Consider the following 22,364-nt stretch of genomic DNA (forward strand, 5'->3'; position numbering starts at 1 on the left):
GCCATTTGTAGATCTCAACTATGAAAACTGACTAAAATCCATACAGATTTAAAAACTGGGTCTGAGTATGACCTAGATGTGTGTTGGTTTTTAAGCTTGATTTTATTTTGTTAAGCTACTCAAGTGGTTTTGATGCTTACAGCCAAGTGATAGTTACTGGGGGCATTATATATAGATGTAGACATGTTGTTGCTAGGTGCCATTGAGTTGTCTCTAACTTATAGTGACCCTATGCACAGCAGAATGAAACAGTGCGCAGGCTTGTGCCATCCTCACAACTGTTCCTCTGCCAGGACTGCTGTTGTAGCTACTGTGTCAACCCCTCTCGTTGAGGGTCTCCCTCTTTTTCACTGCCCTTCCAGTTTACCAAATATGATGTCCTTCTCCAAAGAGTGGTCTCTCCGAGCAGTATGTCTGAAGTATGTGAGAAGTCTTGCCAACCTTGCCTCTGAGGAGCAGTCTGGGCCTACTCCTTGCAACACAGATTGGTTTATCCTCTTAGTAGTTCATGGTACTCTCAATATTCTTTCATTACCACAATTCAAATGCATTGATTCTTCTTCACTGTTACTTATTCAGTGTCCAACTTTTACATGCATATGATGCTATGGAGAATACTATGCCTTTGGGTCAGGCATACCTTAGTTCTCAAAGTAACATTCTTGCTTTTCAGTACTCTATAAAGAGGCCTTGTGATTTACCTAATGTAACTGGTCTCTTGATCTCGACCATTGTTTCCATGAGCATTGATTGTTTATCCAAGCAAGACAAAATGCTTGACAACTTCAACCTTTTCTCCATTTATCATGATGCTACCTGTTGGTAAAGTTGTGAGATTTTAAGTCTTTCTTACGTTGAGTTGTCATCCATACTTATGGAGAAAATCCTTGAGTTTCAATAGCAAATGCTTGACGTCCTTTTCACTTTTAGCAAGCAAGGTTGTGTGAACTGCATATGGAGGTTGTTAATAAGTCTTCCTCCAATCCTGATGTTATAATCTTCATATAATCCAGCTTCTCTGCTGATTTGCTCAGCATACAGCATGAGCAAATATGGTGAGAGGGTTCAACCCTGACACACCTTCCCTGACTTTAAACCATGCAGTATTCCCTTATTTCATTCACACAACTGCCTCTTGATCCACGTGCATATTTCAGTGAGCATGATGAAGTGTTTGAGAGTTTCCATTCTTCTCAAGCTTATTCATAGTATATTATGGTCCACAGTCTAATGTCTTTGCATAATCAAGGAAACACAAGTAAACATCTTTCTGGTATTCTCTACTTTGAGCCCAGATCCATCTGATATCAGCAATCAGCAGTGATAACCCTCATTCAACATCCTTTCTGAATCTGGCGGGAACTTCTGGCAGTTTCTTTTCAGTGTATTGCTACAACCGTTGTTGGATGATCTAAACAAAATTCTGCTTGTATGCAATATCAATGATATAGTTCTATAGTTTGAGCATTCTGTTGGGTCACCTTTCTTTTTGGACCCAAATACAGATCTCTTCCAGTCAGTTGGCCAAGTAGCTATCTTCCAAATTGTAAGGCATAGACCAGTGCGTACTTCCAGTCCTTCTGCAGCTTCTGACACATTTCAGTGGGAATTCCATCAGTTCCTGGAGCCTTGTTTTTGACTAATGTATTCAAAGCTGTTTGAACTTCTTCCTCAACATCATTGGTTCTTGCTTATATGGTACCTCCTGAAGTGGAATGGTGGACTGTCGTAGTTCTTTTTGGAACAGTGACTCTGTATACTTTTCTCTTGACGCTTCCTGCATCATTCAATATTTTGCCTACAGAATATTTTAGAATTGCAACTCAGGCTTGAGTTTTTTAAGTTTCAGAAAGGCTGAGAGTGTTCTTCCCTTTTCATTTCTAATGCTAGGTCTTTGCACATTTTAAATAATATTTGGCTTTGTCTTTTCGAGCTGTCCTTTGGAATTTTCTAGTCAGCTCCTTAACTTCTGATTTTCCTAAATTCTTATTTAGCACATTCCAAGTTCTTATCCGAAGAGTTTTGCAGGCATTTTTCTTTACTTTGAGTATGCCCCGTCAGCAAATGAAAATCCTGAATGAAAACGAAAGGCTCCACTCCCACTCCTATGATTGACTCCCCTTCAAGAAATCGTCTCCTCTTCAGTAACATTGCCACATTGCAAGTGCTCTCAGATCTGAGGGGTGCTTCTGCTGGCAGGATCTTCGACAATATTTTGCTTCCTTTGTTTAGGCTTTCAGTATTTGACAATGCTTTGAAGCTAAGCATAAGGAGGGAGCCAAGTCCTTCTTCATTGTCTGTTCTGAATCTGGAACCTCTGCTGAAACCTGTTCTTCGGGTGACTGCTGGCATTTTAAATCCCAGTAACACATTTCCCAGCTTCACAGCAACACACAGGCCACCACAGCATGGCACACTGACAGGCAAGTGGTGGATATATACAATCATATAATATACTGTTATTATGTAAAAGTTTTATTGGCATATAATTTACAAATCACACAAATAGTTTAATCAGATTAAGAAGAGTTATAGTCATCACCACAATCAGTTTTAGAACATTTCTTCTTTCTTGTACTCATTATAATCAACTCCCCATTTTCCTCCAATCTCCCCTCTCATACCCTCAAGGAACATTAACCTAGTTACTGTTTCTATAGATTTATCTGTTCTGAATTACATTAAATCCAGAAAAACATTAAAAAGGCAAAAAACACTAAAAGAGAAAAGTGAAAAAGAGAAAAGCCTCCATTGAAAAGAAAGCAGAGAGTATTAAACTAGAATAAATTTAAAATGAATCAAAAGGGAAATCAGATGATAAGGTGTTACATTTTACCCAAACTGAATCAGTTTCCAATGCATTCATATCCCTGATCTCTTGTCACAGGGGATTCACCTGAGACTTAGGACATGTTTATTTTCTCTTCACGTTTTTTTAAGAAGTCCAAAGCAAAAATAACCTTAATGTGATGAAAATTCATGTAGAGTTAAATTTACTCTGTGAAGGTTCTCCACAGGATGGTGAAAATTAGGATATTGTACTTACACTGATAAAAGTGAAATATTGTTTGGGAGCTTGGTGATGACAGTGATGTTGGTGGTGTTTGTGTGTATGTTGAAATATAAGCATAAATTTTTTTTTCTTTTTTCATAGTTACATGGCAAACTTTTGGAGACAGAACGCCAACTTGGGGAGGCTCACGGCAGGCTGAAGGAGCAGAGACAGCTTTCGAGTGAAAAACTGATGGAAAAAGAACAACTAGTGGCTGATCTGCAACTCAGACTTTCTCGTTTAGAAGAACAGGTGAACTGGCTAACATCTACTCTCTCTGTGTTCGCAACATTATTGCCAGCCTTGATGCACTTCAAATACTCTTAGGCTTCAACCATCTTTTCATTGTCCAGAGCTTAATTGGACAGTTTATTTAAATGTAAAGTACCACACTTATCCTTTCCCACTAAAAAACATCTTGACTATCACTGAAATTAAGTCATTTTTGTTATAGGTATAATCTCTAAAGTTAATAAAAGTACAAAGAAGACTATTCCTTCAGTTCAGGCAGAAAAAAATTTGAAGGTAAATCTCTGTCAGGTTGCTGGAGGAAGCATTTTCTTGGTCAGGAAGGCTCACATCCTGATAGGACAGTAAACATGAACACTTGGTGAGAATCAGGAATGACGTATGGCGGGTACATGAAAACATTGAGTTTTTAAAATTAAAACATACAATTGAATGCTACCCCAATTAAACAGGGATTATGAGAAATGGTACCTATGATATGGTTACAGTTAAAATTATCATTGCATTATATCTTTGATGAGAATTCGAGAAACATTGAGAACTAAAACATGTACCTCTGCAACAGATTTTCTTTGAGACCTAAAATCCTAGATATGATAGAAATTCCTATTCTTTGCTAATAAATGGTATATAATATTGATTTGGGAAAAATAAAATAAATATGCTGTGGTTTATATTGTTGGTGTAAATGGTTTTTATGTAATTAGTTTCTCGACCATCTGAAGGAGCTTCAAAATGTTCATGGAAAAATTCAATTATTTTTCAAATTTATTTTTCTGTGAACTTTTTGAAGCCAACTTGGAGAAAGAATTCGAAGAATGCAAGTTTGTTTTTAGAGAATAATTTCTTCATTATAGAATTAATATTCTATTAGTATTGAGATTCAGCTTTTCAAAGTCGAGCTATATGTCTGAGTTTAGTTTTCTGCGCAGATTTTCAAATTATGAGATTTGAAACAATGCTTGCTATTGTTTATAGTATTATGCCTTTAAGTTATCAACTTTAAAGACTGCATTTTCTTTTTTAAGTTAAAGGAAACAGTAACAAATACCACAGAATTGCGGCATCAATTAGATAAAGCAAAGCAACAGCATCAAGAACAACAAGCTCTTCAACAAAACACTACAGCAAAACTTCGAGAAGCCCAGGTAAGCATTATTTGAATTACTAGCCTTTCTATGAAACAAGTCACTTTTTATAAGAGCAATTTGTGTAGAAAAGGTGAACATAGGAAAATCTGACTGGAGAGAGTTTGATAGAGCGAATAGTAGATAACTTTCTAGGTGTTTCATTATGAAGAGTGCCACATTGGATGGCTAACTGTGAGGTTAGCGGTTTGAAACCACCAGCTACTCTGCGGGAGCTTTCTGTTCTGGTAAAGAGTTATAGTCTTGGAAACGTGCAGGGTTAATTCTACCCTGCCCTATAGGGTCACTTTCAGCCAAAATTGACTTGATGGCAGTGAGTTTTATCACCAGTAAGGGTTGTGAAGAACTTGGTACTAAAGCCAAAGTGGATAATTTGGCATTCAGTGACATATAGTCTCTCATACTCCAGAATTAAGTTGATCTATCTAGACAAAAGCAAAGCTGCAAAATGACAGCCTTCCCCCTTCTGATAGGTAGGTTGGTTGTTATACTGAGGGGAGAAGAAGGACCAAGGGGAACATAGCTCATCCTTACTGTGAAGTTTCTTTTTTATTCAGTTAACTTTTTATTTTCTTGTGGAGGAATGATAAGAAGATAGAGAAAAGACCCGGAAAAAGTCTCTCATAGGAGCATGAGATGATTTCAAACAGTACAGAAATGCAATTAGTATTGTTCTAGGTGTGTGTGTGTGTGTGTGTGTGTGTGTGTGTGTGTGTGTGTGTGTGTAAAATCATTATGGTAATATAGAGTTGACCTAACTCAGACAGCACATGGGGAAAAGCAATCATGGAAAACTACATAGAAGGGGAACTCTTAATCCAAAGATAGATAGATGTTCTTGGGGTAGAAAAATAGTGAGAGCGAGGAGTTGAAACTCTACAAAGCCTTTGAGGTTAGTACAAACTAAAATTCAGTTTTGTTGGAAAGTGCAGTGTGAGTTAGAGTTGGAAGAATGTTGAGGTCATTTGACTTTGAAGAACAGAAACATCATCATGAAAGGGCTGGAAGGTAGCCAGGAAGTCGTGGTCCATGTAGAATACTTCAGAAAATTTCAGGTGGAACAATTAAGATAATATGAACAATGTGGCCATGCTCTTAATTCACTCTATATTTTGAATCTTCCAGGAAATTGGGAACAAATTGGGATGCAGAGAAACCTAAATCAGGTTTCAAGTCTTCAGTGAATGAGGGCTAGGGACTTAGATAGAGGATGGCAGCAGAGAGCAGAGGGTAGAGTAAGTTCATGGCACACTTTCCAAATCAGTGGAGGTTTTACATGGGGGAGAGAGGGGTGGCAGTGAGCAACCAGGAAAAGACGAGTCTTTGCTGCTTGCCCACCACAGTGAGCTTAGTGACTACAAATGGCTGAAGGGGGGAAATCAGGATCCTTACATGGAGAACCAAATTTCAATGAAGGTAGAAACAGAGGGACTGTTCTGGGAAAATTTTTAGACTTGGAACTGTGGCTCCAGAAGATTAGTGGAATATGAGGAAGAGGGATCATCAGTAATAAGAACAGGATGAGAACAAAGGCCTTAGGTTGCCTCTCATCAATTAGCGATTGAAATGCAGAGGTCTGAGAAGCAAATTTGAAGGTGACTGATCTCAGATTTTAATATAGACACAAATCATTGAGCATTCTAGGCTTCTCTGACTTTCTCTTAGCAAGGTGATGAGGGCTGCTGTCAGGTTTGCAGAGAGACTGTTTAATACTTTACTCTGGGTAGGAGCTCTTTAAAAAATAATTTTGGATAGAGGCAAAAGCTGTGTGGTCAGAACCCTTAAATTTATGGGCATTTTCTACATGTGATGTAGTGCATCATTGCTCTCTGTAACGTTAAGACCCTTGATAAAGTAGAAGAAGACAGGTTCTATTATGATTGTGGATTGACAAATTGGTCCTGTTAGGGGATTAAGTTGAGCCTGTGCTAATGCAATGAGTCAGGGTATCATGATTCACTTTTCTGTTCATTTGATGACTATTGAGAGGATATGTGTCAGGCACCTTGAAAACATGAGTGACTAATACAGACCACACTTCCCAATTTCATGAGTATACGTTCTAGTGGAGATAAGAGGCAGAAGGATGCAGACAACCATGAAAAAATCAATACATCTTTAGGGTATTAGATGATAAGTGCTATGGGAGGAAAAAATAATGACGATTGGGGATTGGATAGGCTGCAGATTTTTCTGTTATTGGTCATGGTAGGCTTGACCGAGAAAGTGACATTCCAGGCAACATGTGAATGAGAGGGAGTGAGCCATCTAACTAATTGGGGGACGATGTTGACATGAGCAACAATTAGTGCAGGCACAAGGCAAGACCAGTGCAAAGACTCCGGGGTAGGGGTGCAATTGGCACGAGTGAGGAGTAATGAGGAGTCCTGTGTTTGAAACAAATAAGCAGAGTAGCAGAAGGTGAGGTCCGAGTGTGAGGAGGAAAAAAATGTGGTTAATTGAAGGTTTTCTTTCTTCTTCTTCTTCTTTTAATAGCTGATTATCAATAATATAGGCTTATATTATTTTAAAGTGTATTATTTCCTTGAAGTTGCTATGTTAAAATGTAATAATCACTTTAAGACATAAGAATAAGAGTTTGATTCAAAATGTATTATTTTTCACTGTAATCTTGAGAATAAATTTGTTAGGTCTCAGTATATAAGGCAGTTGCTTTTGTTCTTTACAGAATGATTTGGAACAAGTGCTACGTCAAATTGGTGATAAAGACCAAAAGATCCAGAACCTTGAAGCCCTACTACAGAAGAGTAAAGAGAATATTTCTTTACTAGAGAAAGAAAGAGAAGATCTTTATGCAAAAATCCAGGCTGGTGAAGGAGAGACGGCAGTTCTTAACCAGTTACAAGAAAAAAACCACACACTGCAGGAGCAAGTAAGCTTGCAAATGTATTACATCTCTAAAATTTTATTCATCTAAATATTTTCTTTAAATGAATCTTCATTCTGGTTCTTTTTAGCACTTTAAAATATATATCAAAGGTTAGTAAAGGAAACTTTAAAAAGTTACTAAAACAGAAAATTTGCTTTTGAAATCATCTGCACCTATACTCAGTGACATTAATTATAGTCACAATGTTGTGTGAGTATCACCACTCTTCACTTCCATAAGTTCTCATTAACTCAAGCAAAAACCCGAAGTATTTAGAAAATATTTACTATGTGAGCCATTGACTGAAGCTAAGTAAAGAATATCTCCCATGAGCACTAGACTCCCTTTATTTGGGACCAGAGTGACAGCAGCTGCGTGAAAGACAAAATAGGAACCCTAGTGGACAGGGCGTGAGATGATATTAAACAGCTCAGAAAAGGCGGGTGAGAATGGTTGCACAACTTGAGCAATACAATCAGGGTTTCGGAATAATCCAGGTGGGAATGGTTTAATTGGCTTATGTCATAGATTATATATTCTCACTAAAAACGAACTGAAAATACAGTAAATTCACAGATCCAAGAACCTGAATGAACTCTTAAGTAAGGTATGTCAAAGAAAGCGACATAATAGCACATCATAATGTAATTAGAAAAAAATCAATGAGAAAGTTCTTACAAGAAATCAGAAAGAAAGACACATTGCATATAAAAAAATCACAGAATAAAATGGTGTTTGTTTAACTAATCATAAGGTTAAATTAACAAAACCTCAGGGATCTATAGAAAAATTGGAATTAGCAAGGTTGTAGGATAAAATGCCAATAGAGAGTGTATATACAATAAATCTATTTTTATATATTAGAAACAAAATAGAAGGTGAAATAAAAATTACCATTTATAGCAGCATCAGAGGACACATACAGGAATTGATTTAATTCAAGAAGTGGAAGGTTTGTGTACCAAATGCTTAAAAAAACAAAATGGAAAACATTCTGAGAAATTTTCTAAATAAACATCATGTTGATGGGCTGAAAAAAGAATTAAGATTGATATAGTGGCATTTGTTCTCCAAATACTGTAGCAATTCAGAGATACATAATTCAAAATACTAGCTGGCTTTTGTATAAAAACTAACAAACAAGTTTTAAAATTTCTTTGGTAATACAAGGGATCTGGACGATCCAAATAAATTTTGAGAAGAATAAGATTGGAATCTAGTTATTGCTTATTTTAGGACTTTATGTAAAGCTGTAGTAATCAAAATCAGGAAATCTTTATGTATGGATAAGTATCAGATCCCTGAAATAGAGTAGACACATTCTTATGGTCAACTGACTTTCTGACAATGATGCTAAGGTATCTTAACCATAAAACTTGTTTTTAATAAATGGTGTGAGAAAAGTTGAATATCCCCCCCACACACAATATAGAAAAATATTTAACTAAAAAAAAATGAACTCAAAATAGATTTTAAACCTGAACATTAAGGTTAAAGCTAGAAAGCCTCCACCTATCTCTCCAAAAAGACGTGAAAATCTTCATGGTCCTGAGCTTGACAGATTTCCCAGGTGGACTGCAAAAAGCCCTAATCAGAAAAGAAAACCAACAAAATAAATAGAACTGCATGTAAATAAGAAACTGTATGTTCTCGAAAAGATACTACTACAAAAGTAAAAGGCAGGACATAGCCTGGGAGGAAATATTTGCAACACATACATTTGACAATTGAGGCATAGGAAGAATATATCAGGAGCCCTTCTCACTCAGTCACAGCATAGTTGTTTGGATTGAAGATAAGCAGGAGATATTGACTGTAAAAGGAGATACTAAGAAAATATTATACATTTTCATTCTAGTGGTGATTAAATTAATGTATATACATATATCAAATTTCTCTAAGGTGTGCAATTCAAATGAATACATTGTATTTTATAGAACTGATAGTTTTATAAAGTTGATTTTACCAATTGTAAAATCAGGTTTAAGATATTTGTTATGATTTTGAGGTAATGTGTTTACTTATTTTTGGAAAGTGTTTTTATTTGAAGTATTTATCATAGAGCAGTTTATTATACTCATGGTGATTAAATTTGAACTTTTTCGTAAACAAAAACATACTAACTGCCATCGAATCAATCCCTACTCTTTATTCTTCTTACGTGATTTGTGACCTTTCTAATCAGTTTCCTTTTTCTATGATAGTTAATGCAGCTAACAGAAAAGCTGAAGAATCAGTCAGAAAGCCATAAGCAAGCCCAGGAAAATTTGCATGATCAGGTGCAGGAGCAGAAGGCCCACCTAAGAGCTGCAGAAGACCGCGTACTTTCCCTGGAAACCAGTGTCAATGAATTAACTAGTCAATTGAATGAAAGTAAGGAGAAAGTCTCCCAGCTTGACGTACAGGTAACACTGAAGTATGATATATGAGTTTGGTTGGATAGAGCATCATTTTTAAGTCATAAGATGTTTTAAAATATGACGCTCTTCTATCATTTCACTTACCATTTCTTGCTTGCGTGTGCGCGCGCGCACGTGCGTGCGTGTGTGTGCTTTCCTGGAAAATAATACCCGAGTCCACTGGATCATTGCTTTCTGTTGGCTTTGCTTAAGCGCTTTTATTGTTTAAGTTTAAATTAGCTAATATTATACTGTTAGATTTTCAAATTAGCTGGATTTTTACTTTTACTTTGAAATCTTCTTTGAAAGCTTGATTTTAAGAGTCTTAACACGGTACCATAAAGAACGTATATTTTTCAGACACTGATACAGTAGTTTTGACCAATGACCCAGTTATGGAGTGTGAATTAAGACAAATTTCTTCTCTATGCTTATCATTGGTTTTCTATTCTATAATATTGTTGAAAAAGTAATACAATATTTCTAAGCCCAATTTTCTAAAAATTTTTAGGGGAATTATTTCATTAGAAATAAAATATAGACTCACTCTCCCACTCACTCTCTCACTCACTCACTCTCTCACTCTCACTCACTCACTCTCACTCACCCACTCACTCTCTCACTCACTCTCTCACTCTCACTCACTCACTCACTCTCACTCACTCACTCTCTCACTCTCACTCACTCTAATTCACTCACTCACTCTCACTAATTCACTCACTCACTCTCACTAATTCACTCACTCTCACTCACTCACTCACTCACTCACTCTCTCACACAAAAAAGAAATAAAATATAACATATACTTAATAGAAATGACAGAAAACCCACATTTCATTTTTTGTAAATATAATATTAATTTCGTGAGTTATACAATAGCCTTACATGATGTTGTTGTTAGATGCCATGAGTTGATTAAGAATGAAACATTGCATGGGCCTCAGCCATCCCCACAGTTGTGATATTTGAACCATTATTGCAGCTACTGTGTCAATTCAGTTCCTGGGTGTCTTCATCTTTTAGTTGTCTAAATTTACATTCCCAAGCACAGTGTCTTTCCGGGAACTGGTCTTTCATGAAATATGTCCAAAATTATGTCTTATCATGATCACTTGTGAGGAACATTTTGGCAGTACTTCTTTAAAGACAGATCTGTTTGTTGTTCTAGCAGCGATGATACTTTTCAAAATTCTCTGAAATGTTGTCCATACTTGGTTATGTTTCACATAGTAAAATATCATTGCATAGTCAATAAAACACAAGTAAACATCTTTCTACTATTTTCTGCTTTAGCCAAGATCCATCTGGCATTAGCAGTGGTATCTAGCTCCTCATCTTTTTTCAAATCTGGTTTGAATCTCTGGAAGCTCCCTGGTCAATGTACTGCTCCAGTAGTTTTAAAATTATCTTCAGTTAATTTTTATTTGTATATAGTATTAATGATATTGTTTGAGAATTTCCACTTTTCTGTTCTGTCACCTTTCTTTGGACTGGCCATCAATATGCATCTCTTAAGTAAGTTAGACAGCTATCTGCCTTCCAAATTTCTTGGTATAGACTAGTGAGTACTCTCAGTGCAGATTGGACTTCTCTCAATATCATTAGTTCTTGATCAGAAGCCCTCTTCTTGAAATGGATGAATGTTGGTCATTTCTTTTTTGTACTGTGTGTGTGTATCCCTTCTTTTTTGATGTTTTCTACATCATTTCTTTTTTTTTTTTTTTTGGCCCATAGAATCCTTCAGTGTTGTATCTCAAGGCTTCAACTTTTGTCTTCAGCTCTTTCAGCTTGGTACACGGTGAGCATGTCCTTCCCTGTCTACGTCGTCTTCACGTTTCATTGTCCTACTTTGAACATTTCTGGTTAGCTCTTCAGCTTCATCATTTCTTCCATTTGCTATAGCGACTATGTGGTCAAGTCCAAGTTTGAGTCTCTGCTGACATCTACTTTGTTTCTTTCTTTTTCCCTGTAATTTCATGATCTTTAGCTTTTTTTAATGTCTAATGTATTTGGTGTATCCCATAACCTGCTTGGTCTTTGCTCATTTGTGTTCGGCGCATCAAATTTGTTTGTGAGATGGACTCTAACTTCATATGGGATACACCTCAGTAGTATATTAGCGCTCATGAACTTGTTTTAATTTTATTTAACTTCAACCAGACAGCATTATTTAAGATAGATATTGAAATGTCCATTTTGATGATGGATTTGATACCATTCCTCTTGAAGTTGTCATTACCAGCATAACGAACCATTTGGTAGCCTAATTAAAAATGGCCAATACCAGTCAACTTCAGCTCACCTAGTTTGGAAATCTTTATGCATACCATTTCAATTTTGATGACTTTCCAAGGTTCAGAATTAGCATAATTCATCTTTTCATTATTAGTTGATGTTTGCAGCTGTTTCTTTCCATTCCAAATCATGCCCTATCAGCAAATGAAGATCTTGAAAGTTTTGCGTCATCCTTGTCAGTAAAGTCAACACTTCTCAGAGGAGGCAGCTCTTCTCCAGTTACATGTTGAGTGCATTTTGACCGGAGGGCCTCATCTTTTGTCAGTAAATCAGACCATCTTCTGCAACTGCGCATAAGGTTTTCCGCGGCCAATTGTTTAGCAGTGGACTGCCTCTTCCTTCCTAATCTGTTCTTTGTTTAGAAGCTCCACAGAAACGCTTTCACTAAGGGCGACCGCGCTGATTTGTGAAATATTGATAGTGTAGCTTCCCACGTGACAGCAACATGTGAGCATCCCACATGCAATAGACAAGTGGGGTCTTTCCCATAGAATTTTTCAATATTGCAACCGAAGGCTTGACTCTTTTCCTTAGTTATTTCAGCTCGAGGAATTCAAGTGTGTCCGTCTCTTTTTGTTTGCTACCTACTGTTTTTTGCATCGTTCACTGTAATGCTTTTTGCCTTCTTGAGCATCCTTTGAAATCTAGCTCAGCTGAGCGTTAACATTCCTTCCACTGATTTTAGCTACTCCATGCTCAGGAACAAATTTTAAACTCCCTTTTGAAATCCATTTGGGGCTTTTCTTTCTTGTCTTTCTGTGGACCTTTTGCTTTCTTTATGTGGGCTTTTTGGTTATTAGTGTTCATTTCTTAAATCCATTGTTAATTTACTAATTTACTTGATATATTTTTTATTATTTAAAGTGTAGCTAGCCCCATTTTTTCTTTTAATTCAGGGTAGATCCATATAGCTTGATGTAATTATTGTTTCTGTGAAAATGTCAGTATTTAGTTCTTGAAGATGGATTCTCTGAATTTTTCCATTTGTGTATAAAAATATTCATTGTATGCAAACCGTGGATTTCTAACATTTGTGTACAATTTATTCAACCAGATAAATGAGTGTTCACCTTTCACCCTTCCCTGAAGATACTTTAATTGAAAATTTGTACTTATTTTTAATTTTTGAGATGAGTTATGCTAAAGCTATTTTAACACTTAAAAGCATTGATTTACATAAAAGACAAATGTTTATGCTTATTTGATTTGTTTAAAGTTTATTGTTGGACGCTTTGAATTTTCAATGTGTTATTTCCTGACCTTTGATAAGCTTCAAAAGTTAAACCTTTTATGTTAGAAGTTATCAAGGAATCCCGAATCGCAGAGTGGTTTGAGTTTCAGTTTGTTATGGTCTGGATGTTTTGCGTTCTGGATTTCTAGAAGTCTTGATTATCTTGGGAGCCATCGTTTCCTTTGGCCTGGCCATTTAATTTAACAAAGTAGGCAATCTTCAGATAGCCATGTAGAGGGGCCTTGTTGAATAAAATGGATTCTTCTTTTCTTAGCAAGAGTATGACAGTGTTTTCATGCCAGGTAGGAGCCTTTTTTCATCATTTATCCAAACATCAAGTTTGAGTCTTACCTACCCATTCCTTTTTTGACATTTGCACACGCATGTTTTTTAGTTGTCTAAATGTTTGTTATTGCCAAAGGACTAAATGTCTTCAATTATTTGGTAATAAAAAGTAGTATATATATCTATTCAAGCAAGAAGGCATTAACAACTAAATATGAATTTAATAACATGTATGTTTTGTTACAGATTAAAGCCAAAACTGAATTATTGCTATCAGCAGAAGCAGCAAAAACTGCTCAAAGAGCAGACCTGCAGAATCATTTGGACACAGCTCAGAATGCATTACAAGATAAACAGCAGGTGGGGGCCCTGTTGCAATTTCATGCAGTGCTTTGGTAGATAAATTAATGGCAAATTTATATGAAAACATACATGGCTTTATATAATCCTGCGATGATGTACCGCATAACTCCTCCCATTGTTCACAAGTAGTTAGTAACAGGTGCAGGAGTCAGGCACATGGAGATGCGCAATAGTCAGCATTGTTGTGGTAGAGAAAGTCTCCGTGGTGAAGCTTTCTGAGGGTTTTTCTCCTAAGGCTTTGGGTTATTTTCTCAAAACACTCTCAGAGGCAGATATTTCTATTCTTCAGTCCTCCAGAAAGTCAGTAAGCCTCATCTGAAATAAACCTAAGCATCTTCTCCCCCAAATCTGTAAACCTTGAGCATCCCCTCCCAACCCCCCTGCCCCAAACTGTTGCCATGCCTTTGCTCTTGAACCAGTGTGCTTTTGCTGTGACCTGGCCCATGCTCACCTTTTGGCGCAGCCGTTATTTCCATTGTGCTCTGATACTTGGATTGTACTGGTAAAGACATGTTTTATCGCTTGTTGTATTCTTCTAAGAAATGTTTCAGGAACCGAATCCCAGTTGCTTAAAATTTCCATCGAAGGTTCTGCTTGTGCCTTGCAGCTGATGGGCACAAGAAGCTTGGCACCCAGTGAGGAGAAAGCTTGTTCAACTTTAATTTTCAGCAAGAATTGTGAAAGCAGGATCATTTATTATATAAGGAATAGTAGCAGATATTCCTTTAATTTTTCAACAATACAGAAGCATATCAATTTATGAAAAGAAAAACTAATTTATGGCTTGAAAAGCTCCAAGTGTGCATGTTGGAGAACTGGTAGTACTTTAAGTAAAGTGACATAAATAATCTATGACTCAGATAGGTCAGACTGGATTGAACACCTCTCTTATACTTCTGCTTACTTGAGATTTTGAAACTCATAGAAATTAGAATAATTTTAAGAATAGATGGATGAACACCAGAGAATCATTAGATTAGTTATTGCTGAAGATTTGTTTCTTTCATGTGACACATATTTGAATGCAGACCATAAAGGGAACACCACAAATTTGTGGAATATATAAGCACTAAATGGTGCAATTGACTTAACTTTCTATGAGATGTATAAAATATAGTAGTGTAATAACTGTTGACTGCAACACAAAATAAAATGCCGAGACAAAAACTATTTTCTTATGCGTATCCTTAACTCCAAGAGTGTGCATGCCACGCTTGTGGGATCACACTGTGTATGTCATTGAATCCACCAGGAAAGTATTTTCTGAGCATGTGATCAGAGTCAAACTATTTCAAATGTTATAAAAATAACCACATTAAAGTTCAAAGATGTATCTGTTAAACATTATTAACAAAAAATTAGGCAGATAGCCTTAATGATGAAATGTTTTGCTGAAGTGTGACTAATGAAGGGTTAATAGCCTTGACACGTAAGATTCTTTGACATAAGAAGCAAATAGCCCTTACAAGCAGTGTGAAGGATTGATACTACACTCGGAAGTGTTCAAGGTCATTAATAATCAGTTGCAAATTAAAACCACAATGAGATACTTTCTGAAACTACTCTCACAGTCAGGTATTATGGTTCTCAGTCCTCCAAAAAAGTCAGTAAGCTTTTCCCTGGAGAAGTGCAGTGTGTTGGAGAGGATGTGAAGGAATCCATCCCCTTTAACCATTAGCACTGGTAGTATGAGTTAATTCACCCTTTTTATTCAGGCAGAATGTTTGGCGATGTATTTCAAATACCTTAGACTGTTTCATAGTCTTTACTTCACTCCAGCTCTTATTCTAAGGGAATATCCTTAGTTTTTTGTTACATCTCTGCTAATGCATAAATTTAGTAATTGGTACTTCTAAAATGGGAGATTTGGCTAAAGGATGAATTATTTCATAATTTTACAAAATTTAGAAAATCTTAAAATTTTGAGATACTTCATTATGTAAAAGCAACAAAGATATGTGAAGTGAAAGTCTTTTTTTATTTTAAGAGATCAGAGAAAAATGTAAACTAACCCATAGGAAAGACTGGAAGCAAAATAATAAACATAATAATAGTTATAATCTGGGTGGTAGACTTGCTAGTAATTTTTATTTTGTTCTTTTTGTGCAACTGGGTAATCCAAATGAATTGTATAATTCTAATAAAGAAAATATTTTTCAAAGGGTATTCTGAACATTAAATACTTTAATTATCGAACAAAAGTGTTATTTAACTATTAGCCTATTTACTATAATTTTGACCCCTAAAATAACTTTTCTTAGAAAAACAGTGAAAAGTTACAAAATTTTTATGCGAGGTCTTGTTTCTTGTGGAGCAGATGGTGAATTTGACCCACCCACCTTTCGGTTCGCTACCGAGCATAGACCATTGCATTATCTGTGCTCACCTAGGTTGTATGCTGGTGTATGTATACATATAGCCCCAACAGACATGTAAGTTTGCTGAGGTTTTACCCCCAAATAGTTTCTCAGATAAAATTGGGGTATTCAATTTTACTTTGAATGAATATTTGGGTACTAAATTAAAATAAACCTTACTAACGCTTTCTTCAATTATACTTTTCTATAGGAGTTAAACAAGATAACTACTCAATTGGATCAGATAACTACAAAGTTTGAGGAGAAGCAAGAACATTGCAACCAGCTGGAGAGCGATCTGAAAGAGTACAGAGAGAACCATCTCTGTTTAGAGCAGAAAACTGAAGAACTACGGGGCCAGGTTAAGGTGTGTATGAAACGTTGAACTGAGCCTGACGTTCTATCGTTGTGGAAATGAAAACTGGTAGCCTAGATGTAAGTAGTGATTTCGAGTACTCAAGAAAGTTCACAGTTGCACTGTAAAATTTTATTATTTGTAATTCCTGATGGCACATTTTAAAAATTCCATCTTTTACATTTTATTTATGCATTAATCTGTAGATTTTACAAATCACATTGAGCATATATACTAGTTCTGTTTACTATGTAACTATTCTGAAGAGACAGCCAACCAGGGATCTACTCTATAATTGCAAAGAACTGACACTGTTATCATGATCAAGTGTTCCCAGTTTCTTTGTTCTTCCACTTCCTTATGCCATTATTTCAACAGATTTCAGAGGTAGTATATATTTTCCTTTAAAAACTATACATTTATAATCTTTCAATTTTGCTTTTAAATGAATAATAAGTTCAGGTCATCGTAATGGTGTGTTTTTACCACAACACTAACCGGAAGGGTTGGTTTACCCTTCAAGTTACCATTGAGAAGTGCACGTATGTGTGTGTATTGAGACTTTTAAAAGTTCATAGAAATGGAATTAAAAGATAATGAAGTATTTGAAGTTTTCTATTATATAGGGAAATATTGTTTGCTAATCACTGCCTCCTCCAGGATATATTTTTAGTAAATATGCTATGTTATTTTTTTAAAATAAAGCATCATGTGAAACTAATTATTTTTTAGCATAAGAGTACTTAGGAAAATACCTCCGGGGGCAGGGAGTAGTGGGTAGACAAAAGCAGAAGGCACAAATTATTAATGGGAAAATATGTGTGTATGTATGTGTTAATCGAAGGACTATATCTCAAGTCCATTCTAGTTTTGAATATATCAATGTCAATGTTTTTAACTATTACTATAAAGGATAATCTATTTTAAGTAAGCACATATGTGTGAACCTGTTACTTATTTTGTACTTGAGTTAATGCCTTTTATTCTTATTTTTGCTGTATTTTGAATTTATTTTGTTAATCAGAGTTAATTTTTATGCACACTTAGTGACATGCTTACCATAATTCTAAGTCCTCTGAAATATTCCAAGATAAATAGTCCTGCTGCTCAGGAATGGTTTCAGGGTGTATTTTTTATTGTCATAAATATTTTATGGCTATTTTTTGGGTGTCAACATCTATTACTGTATAAGGGAAGAAGACATGGTATTTAATAATAGATAATACTAGCATTCAGATGACTACTATACTGTATTTTATAGAAACTAGAAGCTGATATTGTTGAAGTGAAAGCAAGCAAGGAGCAATCTTTGCAAGATCTACAACAGCAAAGGCAGCTGAGTACAGACTTAGAGCTCAGAGCCACAGAACTCAGGAAACAACTTGAAATGGAGAAAGAAACGTAAGCTAACTTACTTGGCTTGTAAAGTGGGGGTGGGTGGGAGTATACACTAAGTATTAAAATAATTTTATTTGGTATCACAATGCTTCAAGATGTACTAAATGCTGTGTTGATTGTCTAAACTGCTGATGTTAATGGGAATTTAAGAATAAAACCATGATAAAGTGGTTGAAGTTGATTTCTCTAGAAAGAATTGAAAATTTTAATTTCTGTCATCCACTTAATAGTAATTTGGCGCTTGTATTAGTGATATGTGAACAAAAGACAGCTTGACTTCTTGTGGAATCTGTAAGCCTTTCCTGCCCTTTCTTTACTTACTGCTGCCTGGGAATTGCCAGTAAAATTTTGAAAGAAAATTGTAATAGTGGATAGCTTGCAGTGTTCCCAGTGTTATTTAGGGAACAGTAAACACTTTATCATTAAGTATGAAGTTAGCTACAGATTTTTCCTAAATTCCCTTTGTGGTGAGGACATTCTCTTATACATAGTTTATTTAAAATCATCTCCAGGTCTTGATTTTATCAACTTTTTTCTCATCTATTGATAGGATCATATACTTTTTCTTCTTTATTTTGTCAATATGCTGAATTACATTGAATGATTATTTCAAACCAATCTTGCTTTCCTGTGTTAAATTTCATTTGGTTTTGATTTCTTTTCATATATTATTGGATTTTATTTGATATTACTTAACTTTCATATACTCATGAGGGCTATTTTTAATTTTTAAAATATAATTTTCAACTTTTAGTGTTAGGACTATTTTAGACTTATAAAGCAATTAAGAAGTACCTACTTTTTAAATACTTCCTTTAGCATTTGCATGAGATTTGTATTATTTATCTTAAATGTTTGATGGTGTTCCCCGGTGAGCCATCTGGACATGGAGTTCTCTCTCTGAGTTACTTCCTAACTTTTGAGTTCAGTTTATTAATTAGATATAGGTCTATTCTGAATTTCTATGTTTCTCTTGATTCCATGTTAGTTATTTGTGTTTTTCAAAGTATTTTCCCATTTCATCTAACTCTTGTTCATAATGTATTTAAGGTTTTATGATCTATAGTGATAGCTCCTTTTTCATTTATAGTAGTAGTATTTTTTCTGATAAGTTTAATTAGAAATTAGTTTCATCAATCTTTTATAAAATACTTTGATTTAATATCTTTTGTTTGTTTCCTATTTTATTTATTTTTCCTCCTATCATTGCTTTTGTCAGATATATGTTGGGCTTTCTCTTATTTTTATACTTTATGAACTATTTCCTATGGATGGTCTACCTTTTGCAGTAAGGGTTGCATTTTCTTAATCCACACCTATACATGCCCTCTTGCATTCTGATAATACCAGATGTCAAACTTCTGGCACATGGGTAATTAATCCTAATGAAATCAGTATATTATTATTTTTCAACAGATCTAATAAAGTATTTTAACAGTTTTTCTTCTATAGTTTTACTAAGATAGGCTCATGACAGCCCTAGCTGTAGTTGCAGAAGATATTAGAATCTAGAAGATTAATCAATGCATGGAATTTTAAATGGCACTGGGAGAAAAGGCGCCTCCATTATATCCTTATGCATGCAGACCGGGGGTACTTTCCCATCACTCTCCTTCATTTGTCCTTGATGTTGATACCTTTGCTTGAGTACCTATACCATGAGAACGTCAGTAGCTAGATAACTTACCAGAATTTTGAGTGGTGAAAATCTATTCATGTAGAGTCTTCATAGAAAGGCTTACCACTTGTCGCAGTGAAGTAGATTTAGTCCTTGATTGGCAAGTAGGGCATTTTGAGTGAGTGGATAGACTTGGCCTGTGTCAAGCAAGAGACTGAGAAACCTGAGAAAAGTACCCAAGGAGATAAAATAAAACTCATCGTATTTTTTTAAAATCATTTTACTGAGTGCTCGTACAACTCTTATCAAAATCCATATATACATCCATTGTGTCAAGCACATTAGTACATTTGTTACCATCATCATTCTCAAAACATTTTCTTTCTACTTGAGCTCTTGATTACCAATACTTTCTTTTTTTAAAAAATCATTTTATTGGGGCTCATACAACTCTTATCACAATCCATACATACATCAATTATGTAAAGCACACTTATACATTCGTTGCCCTCATCATTCTCAAAATTCACCTTCCTCTTGGGTTCCTGGAATCAGCTCCTCATTTTCCTTTTTAAACTAATCATATTTTATGGTAGTTAAATTGTCTTATACTTTATTGGTTTCGTCATCATTTTAGGATGTGATTATGTAATTGTTTTGTTTTCATATCTGTTGGGCTCTGATACTTTGAATTGGAGGATATAGAGGTCCATTCCTTGCCTCAAATGGCATTCCATTCTCAGTTTTCGCATCATCGTTTCTGATGCCTAGGTATTCGGGAACCCATCTGATCCTTTCTATCATTTACTTAGCGCCCACTGTTACCACTGGGTGCTTAGGGATGATACGCAGATTAGGTTCTTAGGGTTCATGGAAATAACTGAGCAAGTCCACAAGATGCAGTTTCCTTTAAGGATCTATTGTATTGGCCTAGACCAGGTTAATCTAATTTTACCACAAAAACTGCATAAGATGTGCTGAAAAACTTGGCTTTCACATAAGTATATACAGTATATTGCCATCGTTCTTTTCTAGAAGTATACTTTCTGTTGAGCCTTTAGGATCAGCTCCTTCTCCCCCGTCACCCCTAGATAGACTGTAGATTGTTATTATTTTCATATCTCACACCAACTGCTCTCTACCCTCCCCTCTGGTTTCTATTATTCTTTCCCCTGAATGGGGGTGTGTGGTTATGTGCCATTCATTGCAATCGGTACCCCTTTCCTCCTCACTTCTTCCCCCCCCCCCTACTCTTTTGGTATCGCTAGTCCTGTTCCTGTTCCTAGGTTCGGTGTGTCCTGTTCCTGGGTTCGGTGTGCCTATACCTATGAACATGCTCCTGTCTAGTCCAGAGTGGGAAGCAACTATGAGGTCATGATTTTAGGGGGTGAGGAGCCCTCAAGGGATCAGGGCTATATTGCATGATCCATCAGTGCTCTACTGCACCCTGATGGACTCATCCCCTCGCGACCCCTCTGTGGGGCAATGCTCCATTGTCCACAGATGGACTTTGGGTCTCTGCTCCAACCCCACTCCATTGTCACCAATGCACTTTTGTTTGTTTGTTGCTTGTTATGAATCTTCTGATGCCGTTGTCTGGTCCTGATGAAAACTCATGATCTCACCAGCTGGTGTGCTTCTTCCATGTGGACTTGTTGCTTCACTGTTGGATGGCTGCTTATTTAACTTCAAGCCTCTAAGACCCCAGATGTTGGTTTCAATTCCCTAGTTGTTCCCCTGTCCATGGCACCATCTACCCACACCCTTCTCCCCACCTCCTTCTTCCCCCAAGACCTACAATGGAGTTATTTTACTTTGCATTATACAGGAATATTTCAAAAATCAATTGTCTTACTAGTTTCAATTGGAAGTTAGGAAAAATAAATGATGTAATTTTAAAACATGATTCCTTCTGTATTTAGGGTATCCAGTACAAAGTTGGATCTGCAGAAACAATCCAAAGCCCTTGAAAATGTTAAGCACATGCTTACCAAGCAAGAAGAAGAGAAAGCAAGCCTTAAACAGGAAATTGAAAATATAAATCAAGATGCAAAGATGCAGCACAAAGAATTGAATAACAGAATTCAAGCAGCGGCAACAGAACTGCAAAATATGAAGACGGAAAAAGAAAGTCTAATGACTGAACTTTCTGCAACCAAGGAGAAATTATCCAAAGTTTGTGATTCTTTGAAGAACTCCACAAGTGAGCGTGAGAGGGAAAGTCAGGAAGGAAAAGCTGCTGTGCTGGAGCTGGTGTGTTGTTTATGTTTACTGGCTCAGGAGGAAGTGATTATTTAAAATTCACTGATGTTTCTGCCTAATGCACTGTCAATTTTTTTTTGCACTGTCAATTTTTAATCCTTCATTTAAAAGATATAAAATAGTTTTTTTAATAAGAAATTAGAATTAACACGTGGAAAAGATAGCTCAAGATATTGTCAAACACACGTACATAGTTGTATTATGTATGGATATGAGTGGACTTCAAAAAGTTCATTAAAAATTGAATGAAAAGATAATGGAGTTCTTACACAAACTTCCCGTGTCCACTTTATTATTAAGGCTGGGGCATGCTGACTTGCATTTATCAGCCCTCCTCTATTGTTGACATGCTACACTTAGACGGGCCTGCTGCAGTCCACACAGACCAAAACTACTGTTGAAATATTCAGTTGTGTGGAGGTGTGTGGAAAGACTAGAACGGTCTTGCTAACTAAATTCCAC

General features: G+C 35.9%; 1 protein-coding gene across 1 annotated transcript in view; it reads left to right on the forward strand.

Annotated features, from left to right (window-relative positions):
* EEA1 (early endosome antigen 1) overlaps window positions 1-22,364 on the forward strand; it is a 150,581-nt gene that overhangs the window by 97,740 nt on the left and 30,477 nt on the right. Inside the window, exons 12-19 of the mRNA XM_075551182.1 lie at window positions 3,155-3,304; window positions 4,330-4,449; window positions 7,139-7,342; window positions 9,544-9,744; window positions 13,796-13,909; window positions 16,481-16,636; window positions 17,886-18,025; window positions 21,563-21,893. Coding sequence (XP_075407297.1) covers window positions 3,155-3,304; window positions 4,330-4,449; window positions 7,139-7,342; window positions 9,544-9,744; window positions 13,796-13,909; window positions 16,481-16,636; window positions 17,886-18,025; window positions 21,563-21,893 — 1,416 coding nt within the window. The remainder of the gene's footprint in view (window positions 1-3,154; window positions 3,305-4,329; window positions 4,450-7,138; window positions 7,343-9,543; window positions 9,745-13,795; window positions 13,910-16,480; window positions 16,637-17,885; window positions 18,026-21,562; window positions 21,894-22,364) is intronic.

This window comes from Tenrec ecaudatus, chromosome 6 (genome assembly GCF_050624435.1).
Source record: "Tenrec ecaudatus isolate mTenEca1 chromosome 6, mTenEca1.hap1, whole genome shotgun sequence".
Classification (NCBI taxonomy): Eukaryota; Metazoa; Chordata; class Mammalia; order Afrosoricida; family Tenrecidae; genus Tenrec; species Tenrec ecaudatus.